Consider the following 17804-nt stretch of genomic DNA (forward strand, 5'->3'; position numbering starts at 1 on the left):
ACCAGTGCCTTATCAGTGCGAAGTCATCAGTGCCCATCCTTGCGGTGTCACCAGTGCCTTATCAGTGCTCACCAGTGATCATCAGTGCGGAGTCACCAGTGCCTTATCAGTGCCCATCATTGCGGTGTCACCAGTGCCCATTGTTGCAGTGTCACCAGTGCCTTATCAGTGTGGTGTCATTAGTGCCCATCAGTGCGGAGTCACCAGTGCCTTATCAGTGCCCATCATTGCTGTGTCACCAGTGCCTTATCAGTGCGAAGTCATCAGTGTCCATCCTTGCGGTGTCACCAGTGCCTTATCAGTGCTCACCAGTGTCCATCAATGCGGAGTCATCAGTGCCCATCATTGCGGTGTCACCAGTGCCAAATCATTGCGGTGTCACCAGTGCCTTATCAGTGCAGAGTGGGGAGAGTTACAGATAATCTGGAGACAAAGCGGATCTCTGGCTGACAGATCTGTATGTGAGAACATCGCTCATCGTACAGTCCCGCCTCCCTGCACTGGAGTCGATAGACAGCACAGAGCACACTGTTCTAATGTGCAGCGAGGCAGGGATGTACGAAGAGCGGTGTCTCACATACACATCTGTCAGCCCGAGATCGACTCTGTTATCCCGATTATCTGTAATCTCCCCGCACTGGAGAGAGATGGCGGGGGGGGGGGTGAGGAGGGAGGAGAGGAGGACACCACTTCTATGGGTGGCACAGACCAGGGGCTGTGAGACCCCCTCCACCCACTACAGCGAGCCAGGCGGAAGTACAAGGGGGCGTGTCAGACCACTGGCTGAGGTTACTGAAGGGATAGCAGCCAGCAAACAGGAAATCAGCAGGCAATAACGGTTTTTCAGCAGGTTCAGCAGGCTATTGCAGAGGAACTACAGAGCTCAGAAGAACATGGCTGACATAGTTGGTAAAGGTAGGAGATCAGCAACGAGAACAAGGAAAAAAAGTTTTTGCCTGGAGTTCTGCTTTAATGTAACTGTACGACTCAGTTGAAAAACAAACTGAAATCTTTTAGGTGGAGGGAAGTAAAAATAAAAAACTAAAATAATATGGTTGTATATGTGTGCACACCCTTAAACTAATTCTTTGTTGAAGCACTTTTTCGTTTTATTACAGCTTTCAGTCTTTTTGGGCATGAGTCTATCAGCATGGCACATCTTGACTTTCCAATAATTGCCCACTCTTCTTTGCAAAAAATGCAATCTGTCAGGTTGCGAGGGCATCTCCTGTGCACAGCCCTCTTCAGATCACCCCACAGATTTTTCTGGGCTCTGGCTGGGCCATTCCAAAACTTTAGTCTTCTTCTGGTGAAGCCATTCCTTTGTTGATTTGTATGTATGCTTTGGGTTGTTGTGTCATGCTGAAAGATGAAATTCCTCTTCATGTTCAGCTTTCTAGCAGAAGCCTGAAGGATTTGTGCCAAAATTGACTGGTATTTGGAACTGTTCATAATTCCCTCTACCTTGACTAAGGCCCCTGTTCCAGCTGAAGAAAAGCCGCCTCAAAGCATGATGCTGCCACCATCATGCTTCACTGTGGGTATGGTTTTCTTTTGGTGATGTGTAATGTTTTCTTTTCATACATCAGGGGACAGAGCCATAGTAGTTACTATGTGGGTTATAGGCCACCTTCAGGTGATTGACACTGGCACGCCCTAAGACAAAAAGTGCACTCCCTATATAATGCCTCCCACTACTGGGAGTACCTCAGTTTTTTTGCCAGTGTCTAAGTGTTGGTCACGGAGTAAAGATGTGCTGAGCTTCTCTGGAGCAATCCTTGCTGGGGCTAGCTATGCAGACGGATCCATTCAAGGTGTCTTTCTGGCCGAATTGAATGGTGCCCAGGCCTCGTGTCTGAAGAAACAAGGTTTTTGCCTGTGAATGCTTCTCTTTTGAGAGCTGGACCTTGGAATCCAGTACTTTTTGGTATTAAGGCCACAACGTTTACTGTCGGTGGTGCTATTGCAGGTCCAGGATTGTGGGTTTTCTCGAGGATCCCCAGCTCTTGAAGGTTTAACGGAACCCACCGTGAAGGGTGAAGATTGGGTCTGTTGGTTTATCACAAAAAACCCTTGCGCGGGAAAATTCTTTTTGAAAGAGAAAGGAGGGAGGCGCGATGTGAGGTGGGGGCGAGGCTCAGCGCAGCGTTGGCGTCCTCCAACGCGGGAGTGTGTTTTTTAACAACTTGAAGTCCGGGCCATAGCCAAATGACGGCTACAGCGCGGACCTCAATTTTCGGGAGGCTGTCATAGGACGTCCTCCCCTTTCCTCGCTCCCCGTGCGCGCATCGGGTAAATTCTGTGCTTGCTGTGTCCCTTGGACACAGCCAGTCACAGATCGCTGTAAATGGCCAATCACAGTGGCCGTTTACAGCGCGATCGGCGTGGCCAATGAGAGATGATCTCAAATGTAAACATATGAGATCATCTCTCATTGTCGGCTCTCTCTCTCCCAACACAGAGACCGCGTGTGAGGAGAGAGAGGATATCTGACAGCGATCTGTGCTCCAGAGAGTGAAAAACAAAAATTACAGTGATCAAACAGTGCCCCATCAGTACAGTGCCTATCTGGGATCTGCCCACCTGTGCCAATCTGTGCCATTGGTGATCAGTGTCCGGACATCTGTGCAAATCTTTGCAATCGGTGCACATCTGTATCACCTCATCAGCGCCCACCTGTGCCACCTCATCTGTGACGCCTCATCAGTGCCCATCTGTGCCACCTCATCAGTGTACATCTGTGTAATCAGTGCCCATCTGTTCCGCCTCATCAATGCCCATCTGTGCCACCTCATCAGTGCATATCTGTGCCATAAATCAGTGCCCATCTGTGGCGCCTCATTAGTGCACATCTGTGCAATCAATCAGTGCCCATCTGTGCCGCCTCATCATTGCCCATCTGTTCCGCCTCATCAGTGCCCATCTGTGCCACCTCATCAGTGCATATCTGTGCCATAAATCAGTGCCCATCTGTGGCGCCCCATTAGTGCACATCTGTGCCGCCTCATCAGTGCACATCTGTGCAATCAATCATTGCCCATCTGTTCCTCATCAATGCCCATCTGTGCCACCTCATCAATGCATATCTGTGCCATAAATCAGTGCCCATCTGTGGCGCTTCATTAGTGCACATCTGTGCCCCCTCATTAGTGCCCATCTGTGCCGCTTCATCAGTGCACATCTGTTCCACCTCAGTGCCCATCTGTGCTTATCTGTTCCACCTCAGTGCCGCCTCATCAGTGCAGGCTTAGCACACACCTGTGTAGTCGCATCACCACCAGCAACCATGTCCAAAAGTTGCTTTTCCGCCGAGGAGGCGTACCAAATACTTTCCCAGGCCGACGAGAGCAACGGGGAGCTCTCTTTTTCGCATTCCCTTTCAAACTCTGATTCTGAGTCGGATGTAAATTATGAGCCAGTCCTCAGTAGTGGAACACTGAGTGACTCAGAGGAGGAAGATATTCAGCCCGCCAAACAAAGACGTTCTGGTGAGGAGGCAGTGCCATCCATCAGCACCGCAGTACCTCAGCAAGAAATTGTGGCTTCCTTCTAATTCTGGAGAAGCCAACATTCCCCCTTTCACTGCCCAGCCAGGAGTCCAGGTGGACACGGAGAATTTTTTCCCCAGTCAATTTTTTTTATTTAATTTTTACAGAGGACATGCTATCAACAATTGTGGCCCAGTGCAACCTTTATGCACAGCAATTTATTTTAAATAATCCAACGTCCTATTATACCCATCCCTACGAGTGGGGAGACCTATCGGTCACATTTTGTATGGGACTCGCCAAAAAAAACACTTTGAATTTCTATTGGTCAACCCACACCATCCACCACATGCCAATCTTCTCCAAGGTAATGCCCAGAACCAGATACCAAATGATAATGAGGTTCCTTCATTTCAATGATAATACCCAGTGCCCTCCCCGAAATGACCCAAATTATGACAGGCTTTTCAAAATTCGGCCACTTCTATATTATTTTTCTGAAATATTCCCCCAGCTGTTTACTCCGGACCAACACATATATGTGGATGAGTCCCTTGTTAAATTTAGTGGCAGGCTTAAAATTAAACAATTTATTCCCAGCAAAAGGGGTGAAGGTTTACAAATTATGTGACCGAGTCACAGGGTACATGTATGCCTTCAAAGTGTGGGGAAGGACACCCAGCTGCAACCCCCTAATTGCCCAGACTACTTGGGATCAAGCGGGAAAACTGTTTGGGACCTCATATACCCCCTACTGAAGAAAGGCTACCATTTATACGTAGACAATTTCTACACATCTCTGCCCCTGTTCCACAACCTTCACCAGAAGAAAACACCAGCATGTGGCACTGTAAAAAAGAACCGGAAGGGCTTTCCTCAAAGTCTTGTCAATAAGAAGTTGAGAAAAGGAGAAACCGCAAGTCTGCAAAACAAGGAGATTTTGGCAGAGAAGTGGAGGGACAGAAGGGATGTCTACATGTTGTCTTTGATCCACAATGATACCTTTGTGGAAATCCCCAGAAGGAATGGCCCCATCCAAAAACCAAAATGCATCTATGAATATAATTTGTTCATGGGGGGAGTTGACTTCAATGACCAAATGCTCAAACCATACCTTGCCACAAGACGGACATACCATTGGTATAAAAACTCCACCCAAATCCCCAAACGCTTCCTTGGCTACCAGGAGGAAGTTTTCACTGCTCTTATATTCCCGAACGACCCACCAAAAACATCCGATCAAATGTTCTTAGTCGACTCTCCGAGCGCCACTTTTCAGATAAACTCCCTCCCAGACCAACAGGCCAATGACATAAAAAAAAATGTAAAGTGTGTACCAGAGCAGGAGTCGGAAGAGACACATCTTATTATTGTGCCCAATGTCCTTCCCAACCAGGCCCCTGCATAGGTGAATATTTTTGCCGTTACCATACTTCAATAAATTATTAGTGAAGTATGGTAAACGTAATCCTCAGTTCCTGCCTTCACACCCCTTATGCCACTGCCTGCTCTGTAACTGACCCTGGCTTGTTACTCGACCACGCTTCTGTCTGCCGATTCTGTACATACCTCTGCCTGATCTGCAACTGCCCCTGGACTGTTATTCGATCATGCTTCTGCCTAATGATTCTGTACATACCTCTGCCTGATCTGGAACTGACCTTGGACTGTTTGACCATGTTTTGCCTGCCTCATGGACTGATCTTGTATCCTGCTACTGGACTAGTGGGATTCAACACAGGGGTCTCACATATGTGAGGGGCTCCAGAATTGTTTTTCTGGATGAAGAAAACCATTTTTTTTGTTTTCTCTTTCCTAGATTAGGGTCTGGAGACTGAGGCTTCAAAGAGATTTGGGTGGGAGAAGCCTCTTCCCCATTCTGTCCTGAACGAGGCCCTACTTCTGCCTGCTGCCTGTAGGACTTACTGCTATTGTGTCTCTGCCTGTCGCACTGACCACACCACATGTTCCTGCCTACTACCAGGACCAATATTTTTGGCACTTCTGACAATATCTCTGCCTGCACTGACCCTGGACTGTATATGGACAGTATCCCTGCCTGCTGCCTGGACAATTGTGTTCGCCGTTGCTGACCAAGTCCCTGCCTGCTGCCTGGACCAGTGCTATCCTCCTGTGTACAACTGCACTACTACAACCACAGGTAATCTTTTGTTTACGCTTTGCTCAGCATAATGTATTTTGGGATGTAATTCTTGGTATGTGCATGCTATGTGTCTCTGGAACACCTGACGGTGTTCCTTGCATGTTGGATCTCTGTATGTGGCCAGGCTGTGTAGAAGTTTCACACATGTGGTATCGCAATACTCAGGAGGAGTAGCAGAATGTATTTTGGGGTGTCATTTTTGCTATCTAAATGCTATGTGTTGGAAATATCTTATAAACGGACAACTTTGTGTAAAAAAAAAAAAAAAAAAAAAAAGAAAGTGTTTTCATTTTTTTTCCCCACATTTTCCAAAAACTTCTGGAAAACAATGAACCGTTCAAAAGACTCATTATGCCTCAAAGATTATACATTGGGGTGTTAGCTTTCCAAAACCGGGTCATTTTGTGGGTGTTTCCATTGTCCTGGTGCTCCAGGGCCTTTAAAAGTGTGATAGGTGGTTCAGAAATGAGATGTGTAATTTTTGCTCCTAGAACACCTGATGGTGCTCCCTGCATGTTGGGCCTCTGTATGTGCCCAGGCAGTGAAAAAGTCCCACACATGTGGTATCGTAATACTCAGGAGTAGCAGAATGTATTTTGGGGTGTCATTTTTCCTATCTAAATGCTATGTGTTGGAAATATGTTATAAACGGACAGCTTTGTGTAAAAAAAAAAAAATGCAGGATGTATTTTGGGGTGTCATTTGTGGTATGCACATGTCATGTGAGAGAAATAAGCTATTACAATGACTACTAGTAATAAGCTATTACAATGACAATTTTGTGAAAAAATAAAAATCTTAAGTTTGCAAAGAATTGTGGGAAAAAATTACAACGTCAAATAACTCATCATGCCTCTTACTAAATACCTTGAAATGTCTACTTTCCAAAAAGGGGTCATTTGTGGGGCATTTGCACTTTCCTGGCTTGTTAGGGTCTCAAGAAATGAGATAGGCCGCCAGTACATCAGATGTGATAAATGTTTTATGATTTGCACCATAGCTTGTAGACTCTAAAACTTTCACACAGACCAAATAATTTCCATTAATTTTGGGTTATTTTTACCAAAGATATGTAGCAGTATAAATTGTGGCCAAAATTTATGAAGAAAAATTACTAATTTGCAAAATTTTATCACAGAAATAAGAAAAATGTGTTTTTTTTCAAAATTTTTGGTCTTTTTTCATTTATAGTGCAAAAAATAAATAACCCAGAGGTGATCAAATACCACCAAAAGAAAGCTCTATTTGTATGAAAAAAGGACAAAAAAAATCATTTGGGTACAGTGTTGCATGACTGAGTAATTGTCATTCAAAGTGCGAGAGCACTGAAAGCTGAAAATTGGTCTGGCCAGGAGGGGGGTTTAAGTGCCCAGTAAGCAAGTGGTTAAAAAAAAAAAAGAAACTCCATTTGTGCTGGCTGCAAAATTGTCTCGGAGACATGAGAGCAAAGGGAGCATGAAAGAGGTTTTGGTGACACAGGCATTTCCTGCTTAACACATTTACTATTTGCATGAGGCTGAGCATTATTAGCAGTGGCTGGACTATTGCTCAGTGGATGCGATTTTGTCTGATAGTACCTCTGCTTTGTGCATCGGGCTAAGGTCAGAAGGGGGGTTAAAACACCCCCAAAATAGAGCTAAAAGGGTCCCCTTCAAGCTCTGGAAAGCCTACCCATCTCTACAAATGGCATCCTCCCCTGAGAGGGAGTGGCTGGTCAGAACGAGCATCAGGGCCATGAAATGTTTGCAACTGTTTTCAACACTGCAGCCCCTGTGTATTTTACCAAAATATCTTTTTTCCCTCAGCCATGATGGATTTAAAAAAAAAAAAAAAAAAAGTTTAGTGACTTTAATCGCACAGGTTCTCCTCTATTGCCCAGGACCCTCAAACTGAGGAACTAGGGGCGGGAGAAGACAAATCCCCTCGGGAGGCTGATGACTCCTCTTCTGAGGTGTCAAATGTGGGAGAATCAGCTGGTTTCAATCTTAAGATTGATGGTGCAGTTTCTTGCTTTATGGTCCGCTCCACATTTATGCTCCCTTAACTGAGTGTTTGGGTTCGCTAGAGCCTCCTCAAACTGTGCATGCCTTTTCCTGTCCATTTATTGTTGGAAAACCTTTTTTGTATCTGAGAGGATCTCCCAGATAAACATTATTTTTCCTCCTAAAAAAGTTTTTTTACACTTTATCCTATGGTGGAGGAAATTCACTAAGTAGAATATACCAGCAATTAACGCTGCTATATCCTCTGTGAGTAAGAGCTTTTGTTCGGCAGACAATTCTCAAATGCTTAGGCATCCAATGGATAAAATGTTGGAATTCCTGTTAAAAAAAACAAAAAAAACGCTTTTTTCTCTGGCAGATTGAGCAGCCTGCCCTGACAGTAATTGCTTAACCACTTGACAACTGGGCACTTAAACCCCCTTCTTAACCAGACCAATTTTCAGCTTTTGGTGCTCTCACATTTTGAATGACAATTACTCAGTCATGCAACACTGTATCTATATGAAATTTTTGTCCTTTTTTTCACACAAATAGAGCTTTCTTTTGGTGGTATTTAATCACCACTGGGTTCTTTATTTTTTGCGCCGTAAAAGAAAAAAGACCGAAAAATCTGTAAAAAAATACATTTTTCTTCATTTCTGTTATAATATTTTGCAAATTAGTAATTTTTCTTCATATATTTTGGCCAAAATTTATACCGCTACATATCTTTGGTAAAAATAACCCAAATCGGTGGATATTATTTGGTTTTTTTGAAAGTTATAGAGTCCAAAAGCTATGGTGCGAATATCTGAAAATTGATCACACCTGAAGTACTGACGGCCTATCTCATTTCTTGAGACCCTAACATGCCAGAAAAGTACAAATACCCCCCAAATGACCCCTTTTTGGAAAGAAGACATTCCAAGGTATTTAGAAAGATGCATGGTGAGTTTTTTGAAGTTGTCATTTTTTCCCACAATTCTTTGCAAAATCAAGGTTTTTTTTTTACTTTTTTTTTTTTCCACAAAATTGTCATATTAGCAGGGTATTTCTCACAGACCGCATATGCATACCACAAATTACACCCCAAAACACATTCTGCTATTACTCCCGAGTATGGCGATACCACATGTGTGAGACTTTTACACAGCGTGGCCACATACAGAGGCCCAACATGCAGGGGAGCACCTTCAGGCGTTCTGGAGCACCCAGGCCAATTCTGACATTTCTCTCCTACATGTAAAAATCATCATTTATTAGCTAGAAAATTACATAGAACCCCAAAACATTATATATGTTTTTTTAGCAAAGACCCTAGAGAATACAATGGCGGTCGTTGCAACTTTTTATCTCGCATGGTATTTGCGCAGAAATTTTTTTAACGTGTTTTTTTGGAAAAAAAACTGTTTTGTGCTTTACAAAAACCAAAACAGTAAAGTTAGCCCAATGTTTTTGCATAATGTGAAAGATGAAGTTACGCCGAGTAAATAGATACCCAACATGTCACCCTTCAAAATTGCATGCGCTTGTGGAATGGCGCCAAACTTTGCTACTCAAAAATCCCCATAGGCGACGCTTTAAAATTTTTTACTGGTTACATGTTTTGAGTTACAGAGGAGGTCTAGGGCCAAAATTATTGCTCTCGCTCTACCGATCGCAGCGATACCTCACATGTGTGGTTTGAACACAGTTTTCATATGTGGGCCGGACTTACGTATGCGTTCGCTTCTGCATGCGAGCACACAGGGACAGGGGCGCTTTAAAATTTTTATTTTTATTTTATTGTTCATTTTACTTTATTTTAGTTTGATGCTTTTTTCCAAAAAAAAAAAATTTTGACCACTTTTATTCCTATTACAAGGAATGTAAACATCCTTGTAATAGAAATATGGCATGACAGGTCCTCTTTACAGTGAGATATGGGGTCAATAAGACCCCACATCTCACCTCTAGGCTGGGAAGCCTGAAATTTAAAAAAAAAAAAAAAAAAAAACGATCCTGGCTTCGATCGTAGCTGTGAGTCGGTAGAAGCGCGGGAGGGGGGGACATCCCCTCTCGCCTCCCGTAAGAACGAACAAGCAGTGGAACAGCTGCTATGATCATTCTTATGGTGTAGGGAATCGCCGGCTGAAAAAGCTGATATCTGAATGATGCCTGTAGCTGCAGGCATCATTCAGATATCCCCGCACAAAGTCAAGGACGTTGTATGACGGCCGGCGGGCGGGGAGTGGTTAAAACGCTTTTTTTTTTTTAACACAAAGTTGTCTATTTATACAATATTTCTAACACATAGCATGTACATAGCAAAAATGACACCCCAAAATAGATTCTCCTGCTCCTCCTGATTACGGCGATACCACATGTGTGAGACTTCCACAGCCTGGCCACATACAGAGGCCGAGTACAGCCGAGCATGGCTCAGCATGGCGGGGCATGGCGGGGTATGGCAGGGCTTTGCAGAGTATTGTGGGGGTATTGCAGAGTATTGTAGGGGTATTGCAGAGTAATGTGGGGTATTGCAGAGTATTGTAGGGGTGTTGCAGAGTAATGTGGGCTTTGCAGAGTATTATGGGGGTATTGCAGAGTATTATGGGGGTATTGCAGAGTAATGTGGGCTTTGCGGAGTATTATGGGGGTATTGCAGAGTAATGTGGGCTTTGCAAAGTATTATGGGGGTATTGCAGAGTAACGTGGGCTTTGCAGAGTATTATGTGGGCTTTGCAGAGTATTGCACAGCAGAAGGGATGGCTGAGCATGGATGGCTGGATGTCTCTGTGCAGCGCTGTGGGCACTACACATCCAGCCCACAGCGCTGCAGCCATCCATCCATCTCCCTCTCCTCCACAGTGTACCGATCGGTACACAGGAGGGGAGGAGAGGAACCGGCGTCATCAGATGACGCCGGTCTGTTTACATGTGATCCCGCCGTCATATGACAGCGCGATCACATGGTAAACGGCCGCGATCAGAGGACCCGGCGGTCACGGATGTGCTCGGGTGCGCGCCCCAGGGGGCGCACGAGAGGGGAATTCCGGGAGGACGTCATAGTTAGAGTTAAGCAACCGCCCTGCAGCCGTCATTCGGCTATGGGCCGGTTGTTAAGTGGTTAATCATTGTGAGGCCAGTTTAACAGGTGTTCAGGTATCCTGCTCAGCAGGCCCAGGATCTGGCAGCTTTATGTTTGCAATAATTGCTTAATGAGTTTCTATTGTAGAACCTGCAGAACATGCAGGTGCTTGCTTATAAACTAGCCAAACGCACAACTGCTGAGATGCCTACGGCCAGCCACATCACCCTGAAAGCACCTGATCTCGTCTGATCTCAGAGGCTAAGCAGGGTCAGGCCTGGTTAGTACCTGTATGGGAGACCGACTGGGAATACCAAGTGCTATACACGGTTCTGTGCACATTGTTGCTAACACAAACAGCTAAATGCATGAGTGCGGGAACGCATGTCAGCAGAGGATAAACTTCCTTGCAGAAGCTCCAGGCTAGTCTTCCTTTTGCGGTGAAACAGCTATTTGAGAATGTTTGGATGATTCATCCAAAGAAATTCTAGTGGGAAAAGTACCCCATTTTGCCATTTAAGTAAAGGAGTAAATATATTTTCATTTTTAAAGCTCCTTCTTTTGTGCCAGTCGCATCAGCCTCCAGGCAGTCACGATGGCTTCCACCGCCAGGTTCAAAAGGTAATCCTCAGAATTAACCCCAGGGACAAAAGAGGTCTTGGGGGAGGAAACCTACAAGATACTGAAGCCTCCTTATGAGGAGGCGGCCCGCTCACTCAATAGGGGGAATTCTTCTGCAGTTCTCAAGGATCTGACAGGAAGACGAATAGGGGACTTCCTCAATGGCTCCAAGGTACAAGCTGGAGTTCCAAGAGTTCCCATCTCCCCTTTTTTTTCTAAATCTTCCCCACTCACCAGAAATTTCTACGCTTCGAGGTAGAAAATCTTAATTTCCAGTTTGCAGCTCTACCTTTTTGGGCTAGCTACTGCACCTCAAGTATTTATAAAGATCCTGGCTCCTCCTTTAGCCAGGTTAAGGGCTCAAAGTATAATGATACTAGCCCGTTTAAAGCAAAGTCTGGTCACAGCAGTCAGCTTTAGGTTGGATCCTCAACCTAGAAAAATCCTCCTTAAAACCAAGGAGATTGCAGTACTAGGGCTGATCTTAGATACAGTCCAGAAAGGGGTATTTTTGCCCCAGGAAAGAATCGGTTCCTTAAAGGAACTGATTTGGTTGGTCAAAACAAAGAAGAATCCTTCTATTCATCTTTGCATGAGTTTATTGGGAAAAATGGTGACTACTTTCGAGGCCCTTCCTTATGCGCAGTTTCATTCAAGACTGCTGCAAAACAGTATCCTGCCAACTTGGAACAAGAAGGTCCAAACTCTGGACTTCCCGATGCATTTATCCACAAAATGGGTCAGAGCCTCAATTGATGGTTAATATCCAAAAATCTTCAAAAAGAAAAATCCTTTCTACCGGTTACCTGGAAAGTAGTAACAGATGCCAGCCTTTTGGGCTGGGGAGTAGTCCTGGAAGAAGCGTCTGTCCAAGGGAAGTGGTCCAAATCAGAGTTGACCTTGCCCATCAATATTCTAGAGATTCGGGCAGTACGCCTGCCCCTAAAGGCCTGAATGCGCAGACTATGGAATTATCCTGTCAGGATCCAATCCGACAATGCCACAGCTGTGGCTTATATCAATCGCCAAGGGGGCACGAGAAGTCATGCGGCCCAGAGAGAGGTGAATCGTATTCTGTCTTGGGCAGAGAACAACATCCCTTGCCTATCAGCAGTTTTCATTCCAGGGATGGGGAATTGGCAGGCGGACTACTTGAGTCGCCAACAATTGCTCCCTGGAGAATGGTCCCTTCACCCCGACATCTTTCTGTCAATATGCCAAAAATAGGGAATTCCGGACGTGGATCTGTTTGCGTCCAGGTTCAACAACAAGATCGACAACTTTGTGTCAAGGACAAGGGATCCGATGACATACAGAACAGATGCCTTGGTCTTTCTATGGGATCAGTTTTCACTGATCTATGTGTTCCTTCCTGTTCTGCTGCTTCCGCGTCTCCTACGCAGGATCAAGCAAGAGGGAAAGGAGGTTATTCTGGTGTTCCAGGTGATCTTGGTTTGCCAATATCATAAGGATGGCGGTAGGGGACCCTGCCCCTGTGGCCAGACCTTCTCTCGCAAGGTCCGGTGTTCCATCCTACCTTACAAATGCTAAATTTAACAGTTTGGCTATTGAGACCCACATTCTAAAGGACCGTGGTCTGTCAGCTTCAGTAGTTTCTACCTTGGTAAATGCTAGGAAGCCGGCCTCTAGAATCATATATTATGGAGTCTGGAAGGCATATGTCTCCTGGTGTGAATCCAGGGGTTGGCACCCCAGGAAATATATCATAGGTAGGATGCTTGAGTTCCTACAGATGGGATCAGTACTGAAGCTGGCCTTGAGCACTATCAAGGGCCAGGTGTGGGCTTTATCAGTGTTTTTTCAACAACCACTTGCTTCACACTCTCTGGTTCGTAACCTTATCCAGGGGGTAACGTAGATTAATCCCCCAGTTAAGTCACCCCTGAACCCTTGGGACTTAAATTTAGTCCTGTCGGCTTTACAAAAACAGCCTTTTGAACTGATTCACTATATTCCCTTGATCCTCTTGATGCGGGAAATCGTTTTCCTGGTTGCCATATATTCTGCAAGGAGAGTATCAGAGTTGGCTGCTATTTCCTGTAAAGAGCCATTATTCATAAGGATAAGGTTGTATTGCGGCCTCGTCCTAATTTTCTACCGAAGGTAGGGTCAAGTTTTTCATTTAAGAAGAAAAAGTCACTACATTCTCTTGATGTGAGAGTGGTCAAGGTCTATTTAAAAGCGACTGCTCAGATTCGTAAAACAGATGTTTTGTTTGTGTTGCCAGACAGTCCTAAAAGAGGACAGGCGGCGTAGAAATCTACCATTTCTAAATGGATTTGTCAAGTGATTGTTCAAGCTTATGGTTTAAAGAGGAAAATTCCTCCTTTTCATATTAAAGCGCACTCCACCAGGGCTTTTAGTACTTCTTGGGCAGTGCATCACCAAGCCTCCATGGCTCAGATCTGCAAGGCCGCAACTTGGTCTTCAATCCATACATTTACCAGATTCTATCAAGTAGATGTAAAAGGTCATGAGGATATCGCCTTTGGGCGCAGTGTACTGCAGGCTGCGGTATAAGTCCTCTAGTCTCTTGGTGCCCTACTTTTGTTATGTCTCCCTCCCTTCAGTTGGCATTGCTATGGGACATCCCACATAGTAACTACTATGGCTCTGTGTACCCTGATGTATGAAAAGAAAATAGGATTTTTATAATGGCTTACCTGTAAAATCCTTTTCTTTGAAGTACATCAGGGGACACAGAGGTCCCTCCCTCCTTGGTATACACGTGTATTGCTTTGCTACAAAACTGAGGTACTCCCAGTTATATAGGGAGTGCACTTTTTGTCTTAGGGCTTGCCAGTGTTCATCACCTAAAGGCCTATAACCCACATAGTAACTACTATGGCTCTGTGTCCCCTGATGTACTTCAAAGAAAAGGATTTTACAGGTAAGCTGTTTAAAAAATCCTGTTTTTGTGCCAAACATATATTTTGGAATTATGGCCAAAAAGTTCCACTTTGGTTTCATCAGACCATAACACATTTTCCCACATGCTTTTGGGAGACATCAGATCTGTTTTTGCAAAATTTAGCTGGGCTTGGATGTTTTTCTTCATAAGAAAAGGCTTCTGTCTTGCCACTCTACCCCATAGCCCAGATATATAGAATACGGGAGATTGTTGTCACATGTACCACACAGTCAGTACTTTCCTGCAGTTCCTTTAATGTTGCTGTTGGCCTATTGGCAGCCCTCCTGACCAGTTTTCTCCTTGTCTTTTTATCAATTTTGGAGGGATGTCCAGTTCTTGTAATATCACTGTTGCGCCATATTTTATAAATTTCAGCCATCACTAGAGCTGGGCGATTTTCTCCCAAAAAAAAAAACTTGATTCACGATTCGAAACGAGTTTTTTCTTTTTTTTTTGATGGACACCGCGCCGGTCCCGAGGAGCCGTGAGCAGAAGATTTTAGGCAAGGCCGCGGCTTCGGCCTAGTCCACGGCATCCAACCTCACGGGCTATGCCGAAGCCGCGGCCTCGCCTAAAAACTCCTGCCCGCAGCTCCTCAGGACCGGCGCGGTATCAACGCTGGTCCTGGTGGGAAAAAAAAATCGATTTGCTGAAAATTTGAATCGATTTGACCTCTCAACTCGATTCAAGATTCAAATCGATTTTTTCCCTAGCCCTCACCCGTGGTAGAATTGAAAGTTGCCACTTTACAGACTTGAGATACAGTCTTCCCAACAGAAAAGGTGCATATAATTGTTTAAATAAAGTGTGTGTGTAGTAAAATTTTCCATAGTAAAATGGAACATAGAAAGCTTGATTTCTACTGAATTAACAAGACGTGCTATAATATGTGGGCTCTCTGTCCTTATGTCCGAGTTTGAAACATCACAGGAAGAATCGTATCTTGGAGTTGGCGTCTCATCACCCTGCTCACCAGACTAAGCCTGTTTGACCCACAACGCAGTACTGCTTGAGGGGTCCATTGGATCTGGTGAGTCTAACCGCTCGGGGGGGTTGTGGAGCACATTATCAGTCGTGTGGATATTAATTACCATTGCAGCACCTTGGGAATTGTCAGCACAGCAGCACTTGTGAAGGAGTCTTTGCAATTGGAACTTTATTTATGCAATTTTGCACACTTATTTGAACTTTCACTGGCCACATACTTGTTCAATATTTTTCACTATTTCAATTTTTTTTGCACATATTTCATGCACAGTATTAGCACTTTATTAGTATTCATTTAGGTTTGTTCACACTGTGGTGTATATATATTTTTTTTCACATTTTTTACTTTTGACATGAACAGCAGCGGCAAGTTTAAAACCAATTAATATATGTAGCGCGGGTGATTGACTGTTTAACATGTCTTTAGTCTGCTTGTCTTCAGCAAACTGCGGGTTTTCTTGAGCATCATGGCGGTTTGTGGAATAGTGTGGTAAATATAATCTTGTATAGCTCATTCTTGTCTGGTGACAAAGTAGAGCTGGTAGGACCAGCCATATAGCTTGTATAGGCCTCGTCGTCTAGGGAAGGTGGATATTCTTTTTCAATAGATTTTAGTTTGAGAGATTCTCCTTGTATCTTATAATCGCTCTCCTTCCTGCACAGTGACAGGGAAAATCATTTTAGGAGGACTTCATACATTGATGAGCCTGTTTTATTCTGTAATCTTTACAGTGTTTATAACCATTGCCTTTTAATAAAATTGCTGACATACTGCACTTAAAAGCGCCTTTCTCTGCATATCTTCAAATTACAATGTTGCATCTGCTAATGTCAGAATAACTCATGCAGAGATCATCCCAGTCAATAATTTTTGAGGAGATATCTTCCAATCCGTGTTCAGCATTGCTTTTACCTACCCAACAACATGTGTGTATATATGTGTTTGTGTATATATGTGTGTGTGTGTGTGTATGTGTGTGTGTATGTATATATATATATATATATATATATATATATATATATATATATATATATATATATATATATATATATATATATATATATAATTAGGGCTGGGAGATTTTCTTAAAAAAAGAAATCTTCGATTTTCCTAAAAAAAAAAGACTTGATTCAAGATTCAAATCGATTTTTTTCCCCAGCCCTAATATATATATTACACTCAGACTCATCCACCTTACAAACTGCTCAGCGTCTGCTACCCCTCTCTGCCAATCCCTCCATTAGCTGCCACCCACCCAACAAATTAAATTCAAAATACTAACAATAAGTTACAAAGCCATCCACAACTCTGCCCCCAGCTACATCACTAGTCTAGTCTCAAAATACCAACCTAATTGTCCTCTTCGTCCTCCCAAGACCTCCTGCTCTCTAGCTTCCTCATCACTTCCTCCCATATTCGCCCCCAGGACTTCTCCAGAGCCTCTCGATCCTCTGGAATACCCTACCCCAATCTGTCAGACTATCTCAAAATCTTTCTTTAGGGGATCCCTGAAAACTTTTCTCTTCGGAGAAGCCTACCGTGCCTCCAGCTAACAACTGTTCTTTTATTTTCTTCATCAGCTCATGCCCCACAAGTATTACCCCTTTGTATCACTTGACTCTCCCTCCTAGACTGTAAGCTCTAATGGGCAGGGCCCTCTGATTCCTCTCGTATTGAATTGTATTGTAAATTGTACTGTCTGCCCTACTGTTGCAAAGCACTGCGCAAACTGTCGGCGCTATATAAATCCTTTATAATAAATAAATATATAGATATATGTGTAAATAGAAATTGTTGGACGTGGTCTTCACATGCAGATCCTGTACAGTTTATCGCACATTGGATAGTTTATGGAAAATTGCTCTATTTTTGCTAATAATTTAACTGACAAATTATTTCACCTCCCTCCTTATGACTTACTGATTTATTATGCTCTATTGTGCTTTACCTAAACAACCTGTAAAGTCTAATTATACATTGTAATTTTTACTTATCTTAGTGTTTGCGGCAAGAAATGTTGGCAGATACCAAAGTAGCAAAACCGAAAACTCTCAAGATGGCAACCCGTTACTAAAATACCTTACAATGAAAATAAAGGCAACAGGTCCTATTACTGTTGCAGAATATATGAGGGAAGTTTTAACAAATCCATTGAAGGTAAGAGCTGGGACTTGTCTTAAGAGCAAATCATAAATTGTTATGATTGGTACAGGGGTCTATGTATAAATTGCTGTACGAATGTGACTAACACTCACAGCCCCTATGAAACTTGCCATATTTTGTGTAATATAGTTATCTCCAATGATCTTCTCTAGATCTATTTACTGGCCATAATAATTTTTTTTTCTGATTTGAGGAATTTAATAAAATACACATTATTGCCCCTAGATGGCACTTAAGGTAATAAAAGATAATTATAGTGCACAAAATATGAATGCTTGTCACATTCATACCACAGCTTTTTCTATGCATAAACCATATAGTGTTCTTATTGTTCATTATATGGTTACATAGTTATAATAATATAAATATTTTTCTTATGCGTATTACATTATTGTA

At 43.5% G+C, this 17804-nt stretch overlaps 1 protein-coding gene and 1 pseudogene across 2 annotated transcripts in view; both read left to right on the forward strand.

Annotated features, from left to right (window-relative positions):
* The window catches only part of NDUFAF7 (NADH:ubiquinone oxidoreductase complex assembly factor 7), a 284953-nt gene that overhangs the window by 84212 nt on the left and 182937 nt on the right, over positions 1-17804 (forward strand). For both annotated transcript variants that reach the window (XM_073627560.1, XM_073627559.1), the window contains exon 3: positions 17245-17402. In XM_073627560.1, coding sequence (XP_073483661.1) covers positions 17245-17402 — 158 coding nt within the window. The remainder of the gene's footprint in view (positions 1-17244; positions 17403-17804) is intronic.
* LOC141141727 (5S ribosomal RNA) lies at positions 10915-11033 on the forward strand (annotated as a pseudogene).

Source organism: Aquarana catesbeiana, linkage group LG04 (assembly GCF_042186555.1).
Source record: "Aquarana catesbeiana isolate 2022-GZ linkage group LG04, ASM4218655v1, whole genome shotgun sequence".
Classification (NCBI taxonomy): domain Eukaryota; kingdom Metazoa; phylum Chordata; class Amphibia; order Anura; family Ranidae; genus Aquarana; species Aquarana catesbeiana.